Below are 16909 nucleotides of genomic sequence, written 5' to 3' on the forward strand. Positions count from 1 at the left end.
TACATATTTTTGAGATATTCTTAATGATGTGATATTAAGATTGACATTTATCACCTGTCACTGTCAATGTCATTACAATTTTCCCGTCAACGCTGTCGACTTAGTTCTCTTCTAATCTAATAGATGTCGCCTCATCATCGCCTGTTACTTCATCAACGAAAATGTTTATGCGTAAAACTAACTATGAAAACATAATCTATTCCCGACCTTCTTGTTTTTAACCTTGAATATAAACAAATAGTATGCGACGATCCGTATTCTGATATTTCAGTATTTTATCCAAACGATCCCAAAGCGATTGCGTCGTCTTGTAGGTAATTAGCAGTTTTTCTTAAGTATACGGGTCGGGCAAAAGTATTATTGGGTGTTTTTGATTCGACAATTCTCTAAGCTTATCTAATCTATCAGCTATTTGCTTTGCCCTCCTCTAGAGGCCTCAGAATAAGCGAAAACTCCTCAAAAATCCCCCCCGTCTTCAGGCGTTTTCATTACAAAGGTTTAAATACAGCCAAAACTAAATAGATTCATTTGTTTCAGACATCTGACCCTGAACAGGTATGTTAAATCAAAATCATTATTAGAAATTGCCTGCATGATTTACGCTATATGGAATTTTCATTAAAATATAACAAAATGGCGTTTTTGGCAATGGTGTCTTGCAAACGGGTCTTAAGCACATGGTAACACCTAACTTTCTAACCTTCAAAACAGCTTTTATTTCAAATTTTTACGAACTAAACTTCAATCATTATTGGGTATGGAATGCTGAGTTAGATCATTGTATATTTCTGGATTTAAATTCTACTATCATAGTTACTAATATTATAAAATATGTATTGGTATTTGTTACTCTTTTACGCAAAAACTGTTAACGGCGTACTCAGAGTCATTTAATGGTTACTTAACCCAGTCCTTAGCAATTGTTTTCGACACAAAATCGTTACTAAGGAATAGTTTAAGTAATCATTAAATGACACTGAGTGCGGCGGAAGGGAATCTAAATTTAATTAGGGACAGAGATATTGTAGTTTCGAATAACACATTGGGTTATATTTTATTCCGGTATGCGAACTTATACGAACAGCTAGGGAGTGGAATTCTTTGTCGGAGTCTGTGTTTCCTGATGGGTATAAACTGGGTGTCTTCAAAGCCCGAGTGAATAGGTTGCTTATGGACATAATGCCAATGTACACCCACATTTCACAATGTATGTTGTAAGCCCCAGGTAAGGTGGTGAGCCTATTGCCATATACCGGGCACATTTCCAGACTCCGTGCTACCACTGAGAAATTTTCGAAAAACCGAGAATTAATACTTCGCCCGACCCGGGAATCGGACCCGAGACCGCTTGCCCGGCAGGCGCACGTGCAACCATTCGGCCAACGACGCAGATAATCATTGTATCCTCTTCAATATTTTTTTTAAATACTAAATTGACTTCTACCTTAAAATCTCACGATATATCTCAATTTTTTACGAACGAAATCGAGCGTAAATCGCTAGCATAAGCGCGGATAGTGCCAGAATACGACCGGCGATATGAATATAACCCACGCATCTAAATATAAGTTTGTTTCAATATTCGTATATGACCGTGACAATTTCAGCCGTGCCGCTTCACTGCCCGGCCAAGAGTAAGGCCTATGACGTGTTGTTTCATAAGGTATACGCGTAATAGCATTATACAGTACCCCCCTTTTTTTTGGGGTGGTGAAAATCATCCAATGACTTCTCGCGCTTTGGGCGAGGCGAGAGTATCAGACTCTTACTGACTAAAAACCACCCCGTTCCTACTCCTGCTTTAGTACGAGTTTGCTTTACGTTGAACGAGATAGAAACGCGAGCGTTCGGTGCTCTAATTGGTCCGCTCGCATAAACCAATCAGATCGCCGAAGGCGTTCTTGTTTCGATTACTTTAAACGTAAAGCAAACTCGTACTAAGGGTACTGAGTAGGACACTTAATATGTCATCACCTCTACACATCCCTCAGTGGTCGTAAGATCTGAGTAAGAACTACACATTTAAGAGAAAATAACTATCGTGAGACATACTAAATTAACTAAAAATCACGGTTTACTCACGTAAATTAATGGAGAAAAGCTCTTCTAGTGTCGAGTCCCAGATACTTCAGTCTTCGAGTAAGCTGTGGGCTGCTCAGACAGAGCAGCAGCGTTCAGGTATACCTGCACTGCGGATGACCTTGAGAGTAACCGCGGCACGAACGAAGCAGGAGTAGGAACGGGATGGTTTTATTTTGTAGTAACAACATGACACTCCCTCTCACCTAAGGCGGAAGAAGACATATAATGATTTTTCTCTCTTCAAAAAAAAAAAAAGCTTTAACTGAACCTTTTTAAACTGCGATCTCCAAACTACCCGACTGATATGAAGATTATGGCAAACCCTCTGTTATTTAGAAGTCAAAGTCAAAGGCTAAGCATTTATTTCAATGAATCCTTAATTAGGCACTTTTGAAACTTCAAATTGAATTGTCCATCAATCTGTCTGTCAGTGAAGCTAGATGCTCGTAGGTGCTCGCAGTGCAGAGGTCTACAGTCCAGCAGTAGACTGTCACAGGCTGTCCCTGATGGTGACACGTAAAGAGCCCCATTTAAACCGACATTGCAACGTCACGCCTTTTATCCCCGAAGAGGTAGGCAGAAGTGCACATTACGGCACACATACACCCACTTTTCATCATGTGTGTTATTAGTCCCATGTAATAGAGAATGAGCCTATTGCCATATACTGGGCACAATTCCAGACTCTTTGCTACTACTGAGAAATAATCGAAACACCAACAAAAGCCCAGTAATACTTTGCCACTTGCGACCAACGAGGCAGTACTGTTTATTACCAACACTGTTTATTATCATATCAAATCAACAACTTTAAAAGTTGACGGCGAAAAGAAGACGTAACATCAAAACAAATGAAATACTACGAAATTAAAGAAATATTATCAGTATGTTTATTTTACATGTCCATTTCACGTTACAGTAATATTACATCATTTGTAAGACGGTTTACAACTGAGCTTTGGATTGGCAAACAGCCAAGGTACCAAATAGCCTTAGGTAAACTCTAAAGAAATTGCTTTTTTCGTCTGAAGTGCAATTAGAGATTGAGAATGGTGTTTAAAGGCAAGCGTCCACAGGCCCGCATCGTACGTATCGTACGCATTCCGTATGACGTCATCAGTACGCATCGCATGTAGGCATTGCCGATGATGCGGTCCGTACGATGCGGATCAGTGGACGCAGTTGTATGAGTTTCTATACAAGACAAACTAAAATCCGTTGCGTGCGATGCGTACGATGTGGGCTTGTGGACACGTACCTTTACGTCATTGCCTTGGAGCAAAATATTATTTGGAGTGATTTCTTAACTGACCAAGAATGAGTGTACCTCATATACACTGACAATTTGCCATTTATTTCTATTTAATCTAACTGTCATGCTTTCAAATTCTATTCTTTACCGAAAAGGAGGAAGTTCTTTAAGTAACTAAATTTAATGATTTGACTTAAAAGTGACTCCTCAATGACGCTCGATTAGTTTCAACCCTCGACCGGGACTCACAATCAATATTGACGTTGTGCAACGAACAGACAAACAGTTGAGTCAGTGAGGCAGTAGACAGAGTGTGGCTGATATGACAATAAAAATGTCGTTTTTTAATTTACACATAACCTCAAATATCCATAATATATTACTTACTAATGGAGTGTTTTGGGTAAAAAACCTTGAAAATCTTTTGTTATATGAATTAGTTTCACGTGAATGATATTTGAACGTGTTGTGTACATTATTATCGTACTTACTGTGGCTTCAGTCTGGGTTTAGTACTGTAGTTAGGCTATCATGTGTTTCGATGTAATTACTAGCTAGGGTATGTGGTGGACGGTTCCTAACACTCACTAGGCACGCAACGCTTTTTTGTTAAGTGGGAATGAATCCAATCGCTTCTTCCGCCTTGGGTGGACGAGAAGGAGTGACAGACTCTTACTAACTAAAATACATCCCGTTCCTACTCCTGCTTTTCGAGTCGGAGCTCCTCCTGGATCAGGCATCAGCCCTAATGGTCCCCATCTGTGGAGGTCTGATGATTCTTTGAGGTGCGCGCGGGAACTCGATGCGTTCTGGTTCTGGTCGAGCGCCGAGCTACCATTACCATACTTACGGCGGCCAAAGTTGTCACACGATTCCCGACCCCAGGTGTATCTCTCGCAACGGCTGGGACGTGAAGATGTCTCATTAAAAAAAATAACACCCATTAGCGCAACCACCTCGCGATTTTTTGTAAGATCTAGTGTTGCATGTGTCAATGGGCGATGTTGATTGCTTATCATCAGGTGATCTGTCTGCTGGTTTGCCAGACTATCCTATTAAAAGTAAAAAAACTAACCACATTTTTTACTTCACCCGATCTAGAAATCGGCCCCAAAATGCCGAAATCGGCAAATATGAAAAAAGACTATAAGGCATGATCTGAAAAACCTGTTAAATAGTGTAAAGTACATATATAGTGTAAAGATTACATAACAAATTAACATGTAAATGTAGAATAGCGGAAGATACGCAAATAGTATGTACATAATAATATACCTAATTTAAATAATGTATTGTCAAAGTGAGATATTTGTTCGAAACGAAACTAAAAGTTTTGGGACATACTTCATTCTATTTTTATTTCGTTTAACCAGGCCTGATTATTCAATCAACAGTTAGGTAATTAACTTAACTGTAGAATAAACTTGATAGGTGGCGGATTTTAGCTTTGAAGAATTGGGTAGTTTTCTCAGTCAAAAATAAATTGTTTTGACTTTTCAATACAAAATAATATCCCAAAATAATGACAATAGATTTGATGTTTTACATAATTTTCTAATTTTTCTAGCAAATTTTTCTATAAGTCTGCTACCTATTTGACGTAAAAATCTGATGACGTCATAAGTATGTATGTATTTCATACAAACTTCATAGAGAATATCGTTTGTGATATTTCTATAAAAGTATTGAATTTGACTTGCCCACTAGCCATTATCACCTCTGGCACTTCTTAAGGAACTTTACTCTCTGTTCCCTTAACAAGCATTAAACACTTGTACTTGAAATCACGCGATGTCGACAGTAGGCCTAAGTTCACAGTTTTTTTACTATTCAAGGAAAAACTGACCTTAACAATAACCTTAACCCAATTTCGGCAACGACACCAGGAAGAAAGATATCGTCTATCAATACTCCAACACATTTCATATTGTGTACTTAATGTAAACGCATTTGTTTCACTTAGATAACTACGTCATTACTTCCTACAAGTTTTATCTTATGAGACAGGTCAAAGTCATATGCTGTGATAATGTAACACTATTATCTTGAAGTTTTTTGATTTATAATCTTGACTTAGTATATCTTGAGTTTCCAAGTTGATCGTTTGTAAGAAAACCAGCTAATGTTCACATGTAAGCAGCTCATGTAAAGAGATTGTCCAGTCAACTGATGGTAGCGGTGACTGTCCAGGCGACACACGTACTTAGGTATCGTCATGAGCTAATGGTAACATGTAAACAGCAGCTCATGTAAAGAGATTGTCCAGTCAACTGATGGTAGCAGTGACTGTCCAGGCGACACACGTACTTAGGTATCGTCATGAGCTAATGTTCACATGTAAACAGCAGGTCATGTAAAGAGATTGTCCAGTCAACTGATGGTAGCGGTGACTGTTCAGGCGACACACGTACTTAGGTATCGTCATGAGCTAATGTTCACATGTAAACAGCAGCTCATGTAAAGAGATTCTCCAGTCAACTATAGTAGCGGTTTCCCTCCAGGCGAAGGAAACTTATTTATCATCATCATGATTTAAAAGACAGGGGCCACAAAATAACTTTTTGTATTCCTCATTTCAATGTCATCAGGATTTGAGATGAACAAAAAAAATCTTCATAACTTCTTTATCTTAAAGATGAAAGTCAATAACCTCTTACGTTATTTGGCGGCAAAAACTAGCCGCCATATTGTTTTTGTAAGACCATTTTGTCATCATATTGGGGCCTTAGAACGCGCGAGATTAAAATGGAATCGATTGTGAATCATCAATGTTAAATGACTGACTCGTTGCTCAAGTGATGCCCGAATACTCAAACGCTACTCAATTTTAAGACGCTCTCAAATGTAGTTCTGTTACTATCAATTCTTTATAAAATGACAGAGATAGCACGATATTTAAGTGCAACTTAAAATTGAGTAGCGTTTAAGTATTCGGGCGTGAGTCTTAAATCGCAAGTGCGAGTGTCAAGCAAAAGGTTTTTATCGTAAGACACACTAGCTTCTGCCAGCGACTTCACCCTCATTCCCGGGATTAAAATTACCCCTAGGTTATTTTAAACTATAATCTATCTCTGTACCAAATGTCATTCAAATCTGTTTAAAGAGCTTGGTACGAGTTTGTTTTATGTTGAACGTATTCTCTGGGGCCTTAGTACGAGTTTCGTTTCGAGACTGCTTTAGGTACTGTGATTGGCTGGTTCAAATGAAACAACCAATCAAAGCTGCGAACGCGCTCCCGTTTTGATCTCGTTGAACGTAAATCATACTCAAACTAAGGGTTTTGTAGTTTTTTCATGAATGAGTAACGAGTAAACACAATTTGTCCATAAAGTACGTGGCGTGTTTAGCCCAAACGGGGAATAACTTAAACCATAACAGGTGTAGTGTCATTATATTATCATCAGTAATTTTATAGCATCATTTAACCGAGACCTTGGTTGTGTGATCACATAATTATGTTTATTTTATCTGTAACATATAGTATAGTTACTCTAACACATTATGATTCTCCATCACGAATAACCGATATGTACTTCAAACCTTCAAGAACGGAGTATACTCCTTTTGAAGACTGGCAACGTACTTGAGGCTCCTCTGGTCTATGTTTGAGACTGATAATTTACCATCAGGTGATCAGACAACTCGTTTGCGCCATGACTCCTTAAGAAAGGACTTATATCTTATTCCCGACAAATTCTGTAATGCATATCTAACGTGGCTGCTGGAAAGAGCAATAATTTTTCGTGGTTCCGGCTCAAAGCAATCGCCGTCGCCAATGGACACCCGAAACACCAGAGGCGTTACAAGTGCGTTGCTGGCCTTTTGGGGGTTAGTAATTTAAGGGTTTGTTGGGGAATCCGAGATTGGGACGATTGGGAATGGGGGTAATTGGGCCTCCGATAACCTCACTCACACAACGAAACAACGCAAGCGTCGTCTCACGTCGGTTTTCTGTGAGGCCGTGGTATCACTCCGGTCGAGCCGAAGCATGGTTCCCCCACACGTAAAAGATACAGATTTACGGTCTTGTTGCATAATAAAAGCCAAAGTGTGACCTTCAAGTGACCTTATGGGCGCTGTTCAAACTTATCCGGTTTTCCCTTTTCGTTCACGAACACTTTTGACTCCCTTGAAGGACGTAAAGGTCAATGTCCGATGGCAAAGATGTCCTTGAAATTTTAGCTGCTTTGTTTGTGTCGAAAAATTGCGTGTGGTGACTTATTTTTTGGATTGGTGAAAGATGGATTGTTTAATGGTGTTGATTGGTGGTGATTGTAGTGTGATTATAATTTCTATGGTATTAAAGTAGTGAATTACTGATTTTCTTACAGTTTAATAGGGTAGGTGACTAATTTTTGTTTTAAAGTTCGTCTTGTAGATTATTTTTAAATATTAGACGTATTTTATAATTCACTAGCTGACCCGGCAAACTTCATACCGCCTCAAACATTTTTTCTCATCTTTTAAACCTTCCCTGGACTTCCACAAAAAATTTACGATCAAAATTTGCCAAATCAGTCCAGCTGTTATCGAGTTTTGACGAGACTAACGAACAGCAATTGATTTTTATGTATAGAGATTACAGAAACAAATACTTTCGAAGAAATGTCTCTGGATAGTTTTGTGCACCTTTTATAAGTTTTAAATGGTTGGCTTTACCACGTGGTCACGACAAAACATAACCTATATCATTTTCCAACCTTCATCACATCCTCAGACACAAAAATACCGCATCTAGACGTGAAAAATCATGCAAACAAACACAATTTCACATTTAATTATTATGTTATCGGCTTACTCACGTAACTGTTTGACGAGGAACTCGACTAGTTTCAAGTCATGCTAGAGACTCATATTCATGAGCAGAATTCCGCGACACATGACGCGGCGATAACATAATAATTAATTTAGTATGTCTCACGAAAGTTATAATAAAATTATATTTCACATTTTTAATTTCAACTAGTAAGGTTTTCGAAATTCGCGCGCCCCACATCAGCAGAAGCGCTGCGTAATTGTATTGTACGGTTCATATTAGGTCCCCTTATAGGGTCGCTACCCTACCCCTGTTTTTAAATAGGTATTATTATTACTGCTAATAAATGAAGGGTTTGTGTTTCCGTGTTTTGGTCACCGATGCAGCGTTCCTAGGTTTCAAAATTGAGTTTTGAATGGTATAATTTTAGTATGGGTTTATAATGACTAGACTTTGGCGGGGATATATAAAATAAGCTAGCCCTAATTACATGGGACTCAAGATATGACTTACTTAACTTAAAATGACTAATACTAACTCAAATTAATAAAATTTTCTAATGAACCGCTAACCGTCGCACGCGCAGGTGTATCACCTCGTGGCCCCCGATGTTACCCGACAAAAACCGAAGTGCGAACAGCTTTTTATACGCAACGCCGAACGGTGTCCTTAAAAAAAAAGCGTTCTTTTATTCATCGTACATCTGTCTTGCTCCTTTCTTCGTTGTTTTTGTTGCTGTCTCTTTCCCTCTCGTGTTCAGAATGGCACTGATCCGTAACGTTGGTTATTTCAGTTTGTACACGCTATTGAATATCGTTTAGTTTGATTGGGTATGGACAGGCGTTCGATGCGTTTGCGCATCGGGGCGAAATGTTCATTGTCCCCAAAATGTGTATTTTTTTTTCCTAACGCGTACCTTGGGTGTGCAAAAGAGATGCCCGATATGCTGTTTCGGAAAAAAAATACAATGAGATTTTGTAGCGTTTTTTTTTTGTTAATGGTAATGGTATATATCTACACCATTGACAGAGAAGTGTACTGTTGTAGCACCAACTACTGCAGAGAAAATACTAGTCGAAAAAGCTTAGTGGAAATGGCTTCAACTAAGATATGTTTTTATATGGAACTAGCGATCCGCCCCAGCTTCGCATGGGTGCAATGGTGATATATTATGTATGTATTATACATATAAATCTTCCTCTTGAATCACTCTATCTATTAAAAAAACCGCATTACAATCCGTTGCCTAGTTTTAAAGATTTAAAACATACAAAGGGACATAGAGACAGAGAAAATTACTTTGTTTTATACTATGGATAGTTTCCCCACTATCGATACATCGCATACTCGACCTGCGCATCATCCTCGCACAGCTACTTTGCGACGGCACATCTTCATAGCACAGCTACATAGCTTAGTATCAGTGGAAACGGTCACACAGTTTCACAGCTTAGCTGTTACATTCTAGCATAGCTACATAGCACATCTCTGGTGGAAAATCACCCTTACAATCACACAAACCGACAGCTCGTTCAATAAATAATCCAGTTCAACATAAACTCGATAAAACAAGAAATTGCTTAATAACACTCCCGTTGACATTTTCAGCCTTTTGCCAAACCGGTCGGTTAAATATTAATTTGACATTTGCTATACAAATGTGAACCTTATACCGTAACACGAAAGGTGTTTTAAAACACCCTCGGTATTTAAGTATTGGCATATTGGTTTTTGGGTGTGGTTTGAAGTTTAAGCGGTTAGCGATTTGTAATTTTGTTTGAGTTTTGATAGAAATTGGTTCAACTACAATGAAGGTCTGGTCTGGTTAAATCCGCAATCAACAGTTAGATGGGTAAATAATGCGATAAATAAAAGGTCGAAAATGGCTGTCTGTCAATCACGAAGACCAAGTAGCATCACTAGTATTTCAGTTTTTTTTGAGGGGGGAAAATCATTCAATGCCTTCTCCCGCTTAAAGTGAGGCGAGTGGGAGTGTCAGACTCCTACTGAAAAAAAAAACCACGCCATTCCTACTCCTGCTCTTCGAAACGAAGCCCCGGTAATCCGCTAGGTAGTTAGCTCCGGACTAGTATTTCCCTAGTGAAACTACTAGATTTCTATGAAGAAGAAAGAAAAAGAAAATCAATGATTACTCTTTCTTTTTCAATGAGTTTCACAACCTGGGGTATTTTTTTGTGAGAATATTAAAAATATCTGAAAAGGTCGCAAGGGCCCGCTGTAGGTATGCCAGTCGCTTCTAAACGACCGATGTTTAAGTCAGTAGCGGAGGACTATAAGGCAGAAGATGATGATGACAAGGGCATATATCGTGAGGATAATCCAAAGGTAGTAAACGCGATCGCAATTAAAAAGAAAATGTAATCGCTTCATCGCTTCACCCCCGTCACTTGGCCCAAAACCAATTTTTCGATACAGCAAACTAGTTCGATATCAGCTCTCGATTTGGTATCGCCATTTAAAAATAATTGTTCGAGTGGTTGCCATAATGCTATTATGATTGTTACTTTATATTACAGCTATGTAGAACCTTTTATTTTTATACACCTTTTTTTTGTTAAGGGGGCCGGCAACGCACTTGAAACGCCTCTGGTGTTTCGGGTGTTCATAGGCGGCATCGATTGCTTACCATCAGCCATTTACCGGTTTATGCCATAAAAATATCTCCGTGCATTGCAGGCGACTTACAGATAGTAGTAAAAGTTACTAGTCGGGAAAAGTATAGATAATTTGAATTGTTTCTTTTTTCCAAAAACTGCTGAAAATCTATGGGATTAATATCGCACTGGTTAATGCGAGAGGAAGTGACACTGTGTCCACTTTCTCTCTGACTAAAAACCACCCCAGCCCGTTGTAACTCCAATTTAAGAACCGCGGTCTCTATGTAACTATGTTTTGTTTCTCTACTCACCTCTTCGGAGAATAACAAGCTTCTTTATGTTGTTTTTTGTAATAAAACAATAAAATTATTAGACTTAACAGTTTAGCAGTTATTGGTTTTATGAATTCAAGGAAAATAGTCTAAGATGTGTACAAAGCGTTCTCGGGTTTTACCTGTTCACGTCTTATATGTATAGCTAGGGGATTTTGTACGAAAGGAAATATATCTTTAATGTGTGAAAATAGAGCTGGTAATTCATGGTTTTTTATGGTATAAGCCGATAAACGAGCTGACGGATCACCTGAGTTAGCAATCGCCGTCGCTCTTCGCCCATGGACACCCGAAACACTAGAAGCGTTACAAGTTCGTTACTGGGTTAAGAAATTAAGGGTTGTTGGGAAATCGGGAATAGGGAAGATTGGGAAGGAGGGTAATTGGGCTTTCGGTAACCTTACTTCCACAACAAAAGCGTAGTTTCACGTCGGTTTTATGTGAGGCCGTAGTATCACTCCGGAACCGGCCCATTCGTGCCGAAACGTGCCTCTCCCACCCTTAAATCTTTAATGTATGAAAATAGAGCTGATATTTCTAATCATCATCATCATCATCATCATCAGCCGAGAGACGTCCACTGCTGAACAAAGGCCTCCCCTGATATTTCTAATGCTAGGTGATAAAAGGACTTGTAGACAAAAGATGGAGATTAGCTTGACAATCTCGTCACATGTCTGTATGTGTTGTACTAATAAAATTAATAAAGAACTGACTGCCTCTTCCTTGCTGTTTTACGAGAAAACTGTTATCTTTACTAAATGCCTGGTTGCTTTTCTATCAGAGCTGTGGATGCGTTTGGCTTCCACCAATAATATTCATTGGTACACCTTGCTTAGCACTGATGGAAACGGAATCAGTTAAGCTATGTTTTATACGGAAATATGCGTGTTATGGATGTGTGCCGTGGATGGCTTCCCTACTATCGATACATCGCATACTGGAGCTGCGCATCTTCCTCGCACAGCTACATAACTTAGTATCAGTAACAACGGCCACATTGTTTATCAGTTCAGCTATTACATCTTCGTAGCATAGCTACATACCACATTTCTGGTGGAAAAGCACCCTAAGGTTACTTTATTTATACTAATAACACCAAGAGAAAACAAATTTCATCATCATTCATCAGCTGGAAAAAGTCCATTGATAAATGTGCTTAACACATTGAACGCCGCGGTGGTCACCGGTGACCGACGTTAGCGAAGGATTTGCCTTCAACAGTTTCCTATTGGCAGTCAAAGACTTAATTTATTCTCTTCTTCACCAGGTTCGAGGGGGCAGCACAGGAGTGCCACCGCCAGCTGCTCCGGCGATGATTGAGCAGGAGAAGCGGTCACCGCTGCAGCCGCAGCAGCAGGGCAGGGTACACCCGGGTAAGAACTTCCTCTGTTCCTAGTTCTTTAGGGTTCTTGGTCTGATTGAAGACTGGGAAGGTGGTCGGTTGTTAGAAGAAATGGTAGATAATTCGGTTAAGCCCCCGAAAAAAAAATAGCCTGTTACTCATGTATTATGGCTCTTATGTAATACGGGGTGAGCCTATTGTGATAAATATACAGGGTTCGAGACTCCTTGCTTAAACTGAGAAATATTCTTAGAAGCCTAAAGATGTTTTGCTTCGAGGATTAAGCCTGAAAACCCTTGCTTGGTCCCGTGTTCGGCCATGGCGCTTGCAGCTATGCGACCAATGAGGCAATTAACTAATTTTAAAAGTATCTATACCCTAGTTCCTCTTTTCTTCATAGTCCTGTTATTTTAAGTCTCAATCTTATTATAACTTTCCCGTCTTATATAAGTCCCGATCTTATTATAACTTTCGTGAAACATACTATGAATATGAGCCTATAGCATATTATGAATCTAGTCGAGCTTAAACACGTCAAACTAGTTTCGTGACTGACGCCCGAATACTCGCGATTATTGCGCTGCTTCTGACGAGAGATAGAGTGATTCAAGAGCAAAGTTTTATGTACAATTCATGCTTAATATATCACCATTGCACCCATGCGAAGATGGGGCGGGTCACTAATAATAATTAAGTTCCAATCTGGTCTCCTCACCACTAAATAAAGATATCTTCTCCACAGAGCCGCCAGTCGTTCCAGTGCCTCCGCCCCCTAAGCCAGCGATAGTGAAGGCACCAAAACACGCCAAGATTAATCAAAAGGTAAGATTTTATACCAAAGACCTTTAAATTTTCAGCATTTTCAGGTCTTTTTGCGGAGTAATTGGACTACTCTTCGAAATTTAAGCGTTTTGGACTTTAAATCTAGTTGTTAAGGCTCTTCTTCGGATGAATTCTGTCGATAAATGATGTTTATTCAGTAAAAAGGCTACATTTTAATATTTCTTTCACATGATTATTTATGAAACTGTACAAAATATGGTGTTATTTGAGCAGTGGAACAGATAAAGGACTGACATGTCTGTACACTTAGTATGAGTTTGTTTTACGTTTAAAGTAATCGAAACGAGAACGCGTTCGACGCTCTGATTGGCCGTTTCGAATAAACCAACCAATCAGAGCGCCGAACGCGTTTTATCTTCTTGTTAAATTTTCTTTTTTCGTGTGATATTTATCACCGATCGTAGCCGTAGAATTTTGACATAAGCTCCATACAAAATGTGTCAAAATTCTACGGCTCGTAAGCAAATTTACCGATCGATGCGCCGTCAGTTGTATTATGATTCTTTGGACGAGTACCTACTATTTGTAGTTTCATTTAAATCTTATGAGTGGTCTCCTTATTGTATCTGTGCTAAGCGTAACATGGTGACAAATGTCTTCTACCCTGTCGATATAATTAATAAGTAGTTAATAAATAACAACCGCGAAATAACTATACTTTTACTTTACAAGGTTCGACGGAAGAAATTCATTTATAAAGTATGCGGTTACCTTATTAATTTGCTTGGAATTTTGTGTGACGTAAGTTAATTAAGTATTTTATCTCCTGATCGGGTTTTTACAGCCGATAGGCTCAAGGAGACGTGGTAGGGAATGTTTTACTAGCAGACGGATCACCTGATGGTAAGCGATCAGCGCCGTCCATGGACACTTGCAACACCAGAGGAGTCACAGATGCGTTGCCGGCCTTTTAAAAAGGAATACGCTCTTTTTTTGAAGGTTTGAAGGTCGTATCGGTTCGGAAATACCGCCGACGATAGCTCATTCCACAGTTTTGCTGTGCGAGGCAGCGGTAGACGGCGCTAGTGTTGAGTTTGGTCATATACCTTGATTTGTATGGTGGTGATGTGTATGTGTATTCATATGTTTATAAACGTACCCACGACGTCTAAACCACCTCCCAAGCGTTGAGATTCGGAGCTGCGGACTACCTAGCGGGTTTACTGGGGCTCCGGCTCAAAAAGCGAGAGTAGGAACGGGTGCGTTTTAGTCTGTGAGAGTCTGATACTCCTTTTCGCCTCGCCCAAGGCGATCTTTGGATGATTTTCTCCCTCTTTTTTAGAGCGCGTTGAGATTATGGCTAACCCTTCTTTATATAAAGTCGATAGTCCCAGCATTGGATCGTCACGGACTGTTGGTGTTGATTCGACGGCCTTAGCAACAGCCAATTTTAGTATTATAATAAGTATGAAATTTATTTACACGGTAATTATATTTAAAATATTTATTATAAGTGAATATTACGGCCGCCAATAATCTCGCTCGATATTACATGGTGCTCGTAACATAACGTAACCTTACGCCTGTCTCCATGGGCAGAGATAATCGAACGCCAATTGCTATGATTATTACACACTTCTTTCGCTTCATCAACAGTCATCAGTCTTTTGCTTATAACATGATTTGAAAAGTAGGTGTTACTTTATAAGTGTACCTCTGTCTACACCTTCAGGGATAAAAAGTTTTGACGTTATATTCTGGACACCAACTTATTTGACAAATGGTAAACCACCATCATCATATCAGCCATAAGACATCCACTACTGGACATATCACCTCATGGTAAGCAATTGGACACCGAAACACCAGAGGTGTTACAAGTGCGTTGCGGGCATTTTGGGCGTTAGGAATTTAACTATTATTGGGGAATCGGGATGAAAAGGGGTAAATGGGCCACCGGTAACGTTACTCATACAACACAACGCAAGCGTTGTTTCACGTCGGTTTTCGGTGAGGCCGTGGTATCACTCCGGTCGAGTCGGCCCATTCGTGCCGAAGCATGGCTCTTCCATACTTTTATTACTGTCTATTACTGACTAGACGTTTAGTTATTTTATACACCTGCTTATCATTTTACCGAAAAATAACCATGATAGTTACACAATTTAACTCAAAACAAACTACCAACCAAATAACATGTACATATACAGAGTTATATACCAAAATGTACGTACATATGCATATAACAACTCATTAATTTCTATACCGACCTTTCGCTTTACAAAATAGGGTTCAAATTCGCCTGTTTTCTAATACGTACTTATAATCCTTGGTGACTAATTTCCAGTGTAGGGCGACATAATTTTTTTGTTTTTTTGATAATGTCTTTGTCCGTGCGATTGGTGTAATAATGGTCACTGGATTTTCCTTCTAGACCTTCCTCGATAAATGCACTATTCAACACAAAACCTCGATAAATGCACTATTCTTCTTGCTCGTTCTTCTCCATTCGAAGCAACACTTTGGAACGAGCGCCTAGCTTCACTGACAGACAGACTGACGGACAATTTAATTTGACGTTTCAAAAGTGCCTAATTTAGGATTAATTGAAATAAATGCTTTGACTTTGACTTTGACTTTGAAAAAGAATTATTCAAATCGGACCAGCAGTTCTGGAGATTAGCGCGTTCAAACAAACAAACTCTTCAGCTTTATAATATTAGTATAGATTTCAAGCATTTTTGAAAACATTAATAAATCCTTTCCCAACTTGGGATTCGAACTCTCTTTTGAGGGGTGAAAATAATCCAATGAGTCGAGGGGAGTGTCAGACTCTTACTGACTAAAAACTACCCCGTTCCTACTCCTGGTTTTCGAGCCGGAGCCCCGGTAACCCGCTAGGTAGTCCGCAGCTCCGGGTCACGGTCGTTGGATGAGTCGACGCTGCGTATATTAATTTAGGCTTGTCCAAGGTTTGTGGAATAAAATATGATGTATATGTATCATAATATGTATTGTGATTTTTGTTTTGCGAGGATTGGTAGAAAAATGTGTGTAAAATGAGTCGAAAAGGAAATGAGAAAGTTTTCGGTGCTCTAAGTCAAAATTATTTATTTCAAATCGACCGGGAAGGCACTTTTGAACGTCATAACAAATGTTAAAAATGTCAGTCGGTCGGTCAGTCCTCTAGTTGCTCTATTTGCTCGTTCCAAAGTGTAGATTCCTATGGAGAAGAACGAGCAAGAAACTCTATAGGTTACTCTTTTTCAATCAGATTCACAATACAATTCTTGGTAACATTGTTTCGTTGGTTCAATTATTATGTGAGAAATCAATATCAACGTCGTGAACATCAATAGTTCCTGACAGTCTACTACAGAACTATGTGTTTCCAGTACTTAATGAGTATATGTCTCAATCGTACTTTTTCTCGCCTTGGGCGAAGCGAGAGGAGTTTAAGATTCTAACTGACTAAAAACTATCCTGTTCCTACTCCATATACGGTTTGGTTGGCAATCGTAATTTAGATTATTGAGCTGCGGACTGCCTAGCGGGTAACCGGGGCTCCGGCTCGAAAGCAGAAGTAGGAACTAGTATTTTAGTCAGTAAGAGTCTGATACTCCATCTCGCCTCTCCCAAGGTGAGAGCAGACAATGGATGATTTTCCTCCTTAAAAAAACTATTATCAACTGCTTAACCCGCCTCCTTCTCCAATCTCATAATCATCTTAAAAAAACAAAT

At 39.2% G+C, this 16909-nt stretch overlaps 2 protein-coding genes and 1 long non-coding RNA gene across 32 annotated transcripts in view; 2 read left to right on the forward strand and 1 right to left on the reverse strand.

Annotated features, from left to right (window-relative positions):
• The window catches only part of LOC118281136 (ATP-dependent RNA helicase abstrakt), a 209380-nt gene that overhangs the window by 89680 nt on the left and 102791 nt on the right, over window positions 1–16909 (reverse strand). The window lies entirely within an intron of this gene.
• The window catches only part of LOC126911877 (uncharacterized), a 129195-nt gene that overhangs the window by 43933 nt on the left and 68353 nt on the right, over window positions 1–16909 (forward strand). The window lies entirely within an intron of this gene.
• Window positions 1–16909, forward strand: part of LOC118281112 (la-related protein 1B) — a 96111-nt gene that overhangs the window by 16065 nt on the left and 63137 nt on the right. For 8 of the 11 annotated variants that reach the window (XM_050700911.1, XM_050700904.1, XM_050700906.1 and 5 more), the window contains exons 2-4: window positions 538–555; window positions 12311–12416; window positions 13128–13207. In XM_050700911.1, coding sequence (XP_050556868.1) covers window positions 538–555; window positions 12311–12416; window positions 13128–13207 — 204 coding nt within the window. The remainder of the gene's footprint in view (window positions 1–537; window positions 556–12310; window positions 12417–13127; window positions 13208–16909) is intronic. The other 3 variants (XM_050700907.1, XM_050700912.1, XM_050700914.1) reach the window with 1 other exon arrangement.

The sequence above is a fragment of the Spodoptera frugiperda genome, chromosome 19 (assembly GCF_023101765.2).
Source record: "Spodoptera frugiperda isolate SF20-4 chromosome 19, AGI-APGP_CSIRO_Sfru_2.0, whole genome shotgun sequence".
NCBI lineage: Eukaryota > Metazoa > Arthropoda > Insecta > Lepidoptera > Noctuidae > Spodoptera > Spodoptera frugiperda.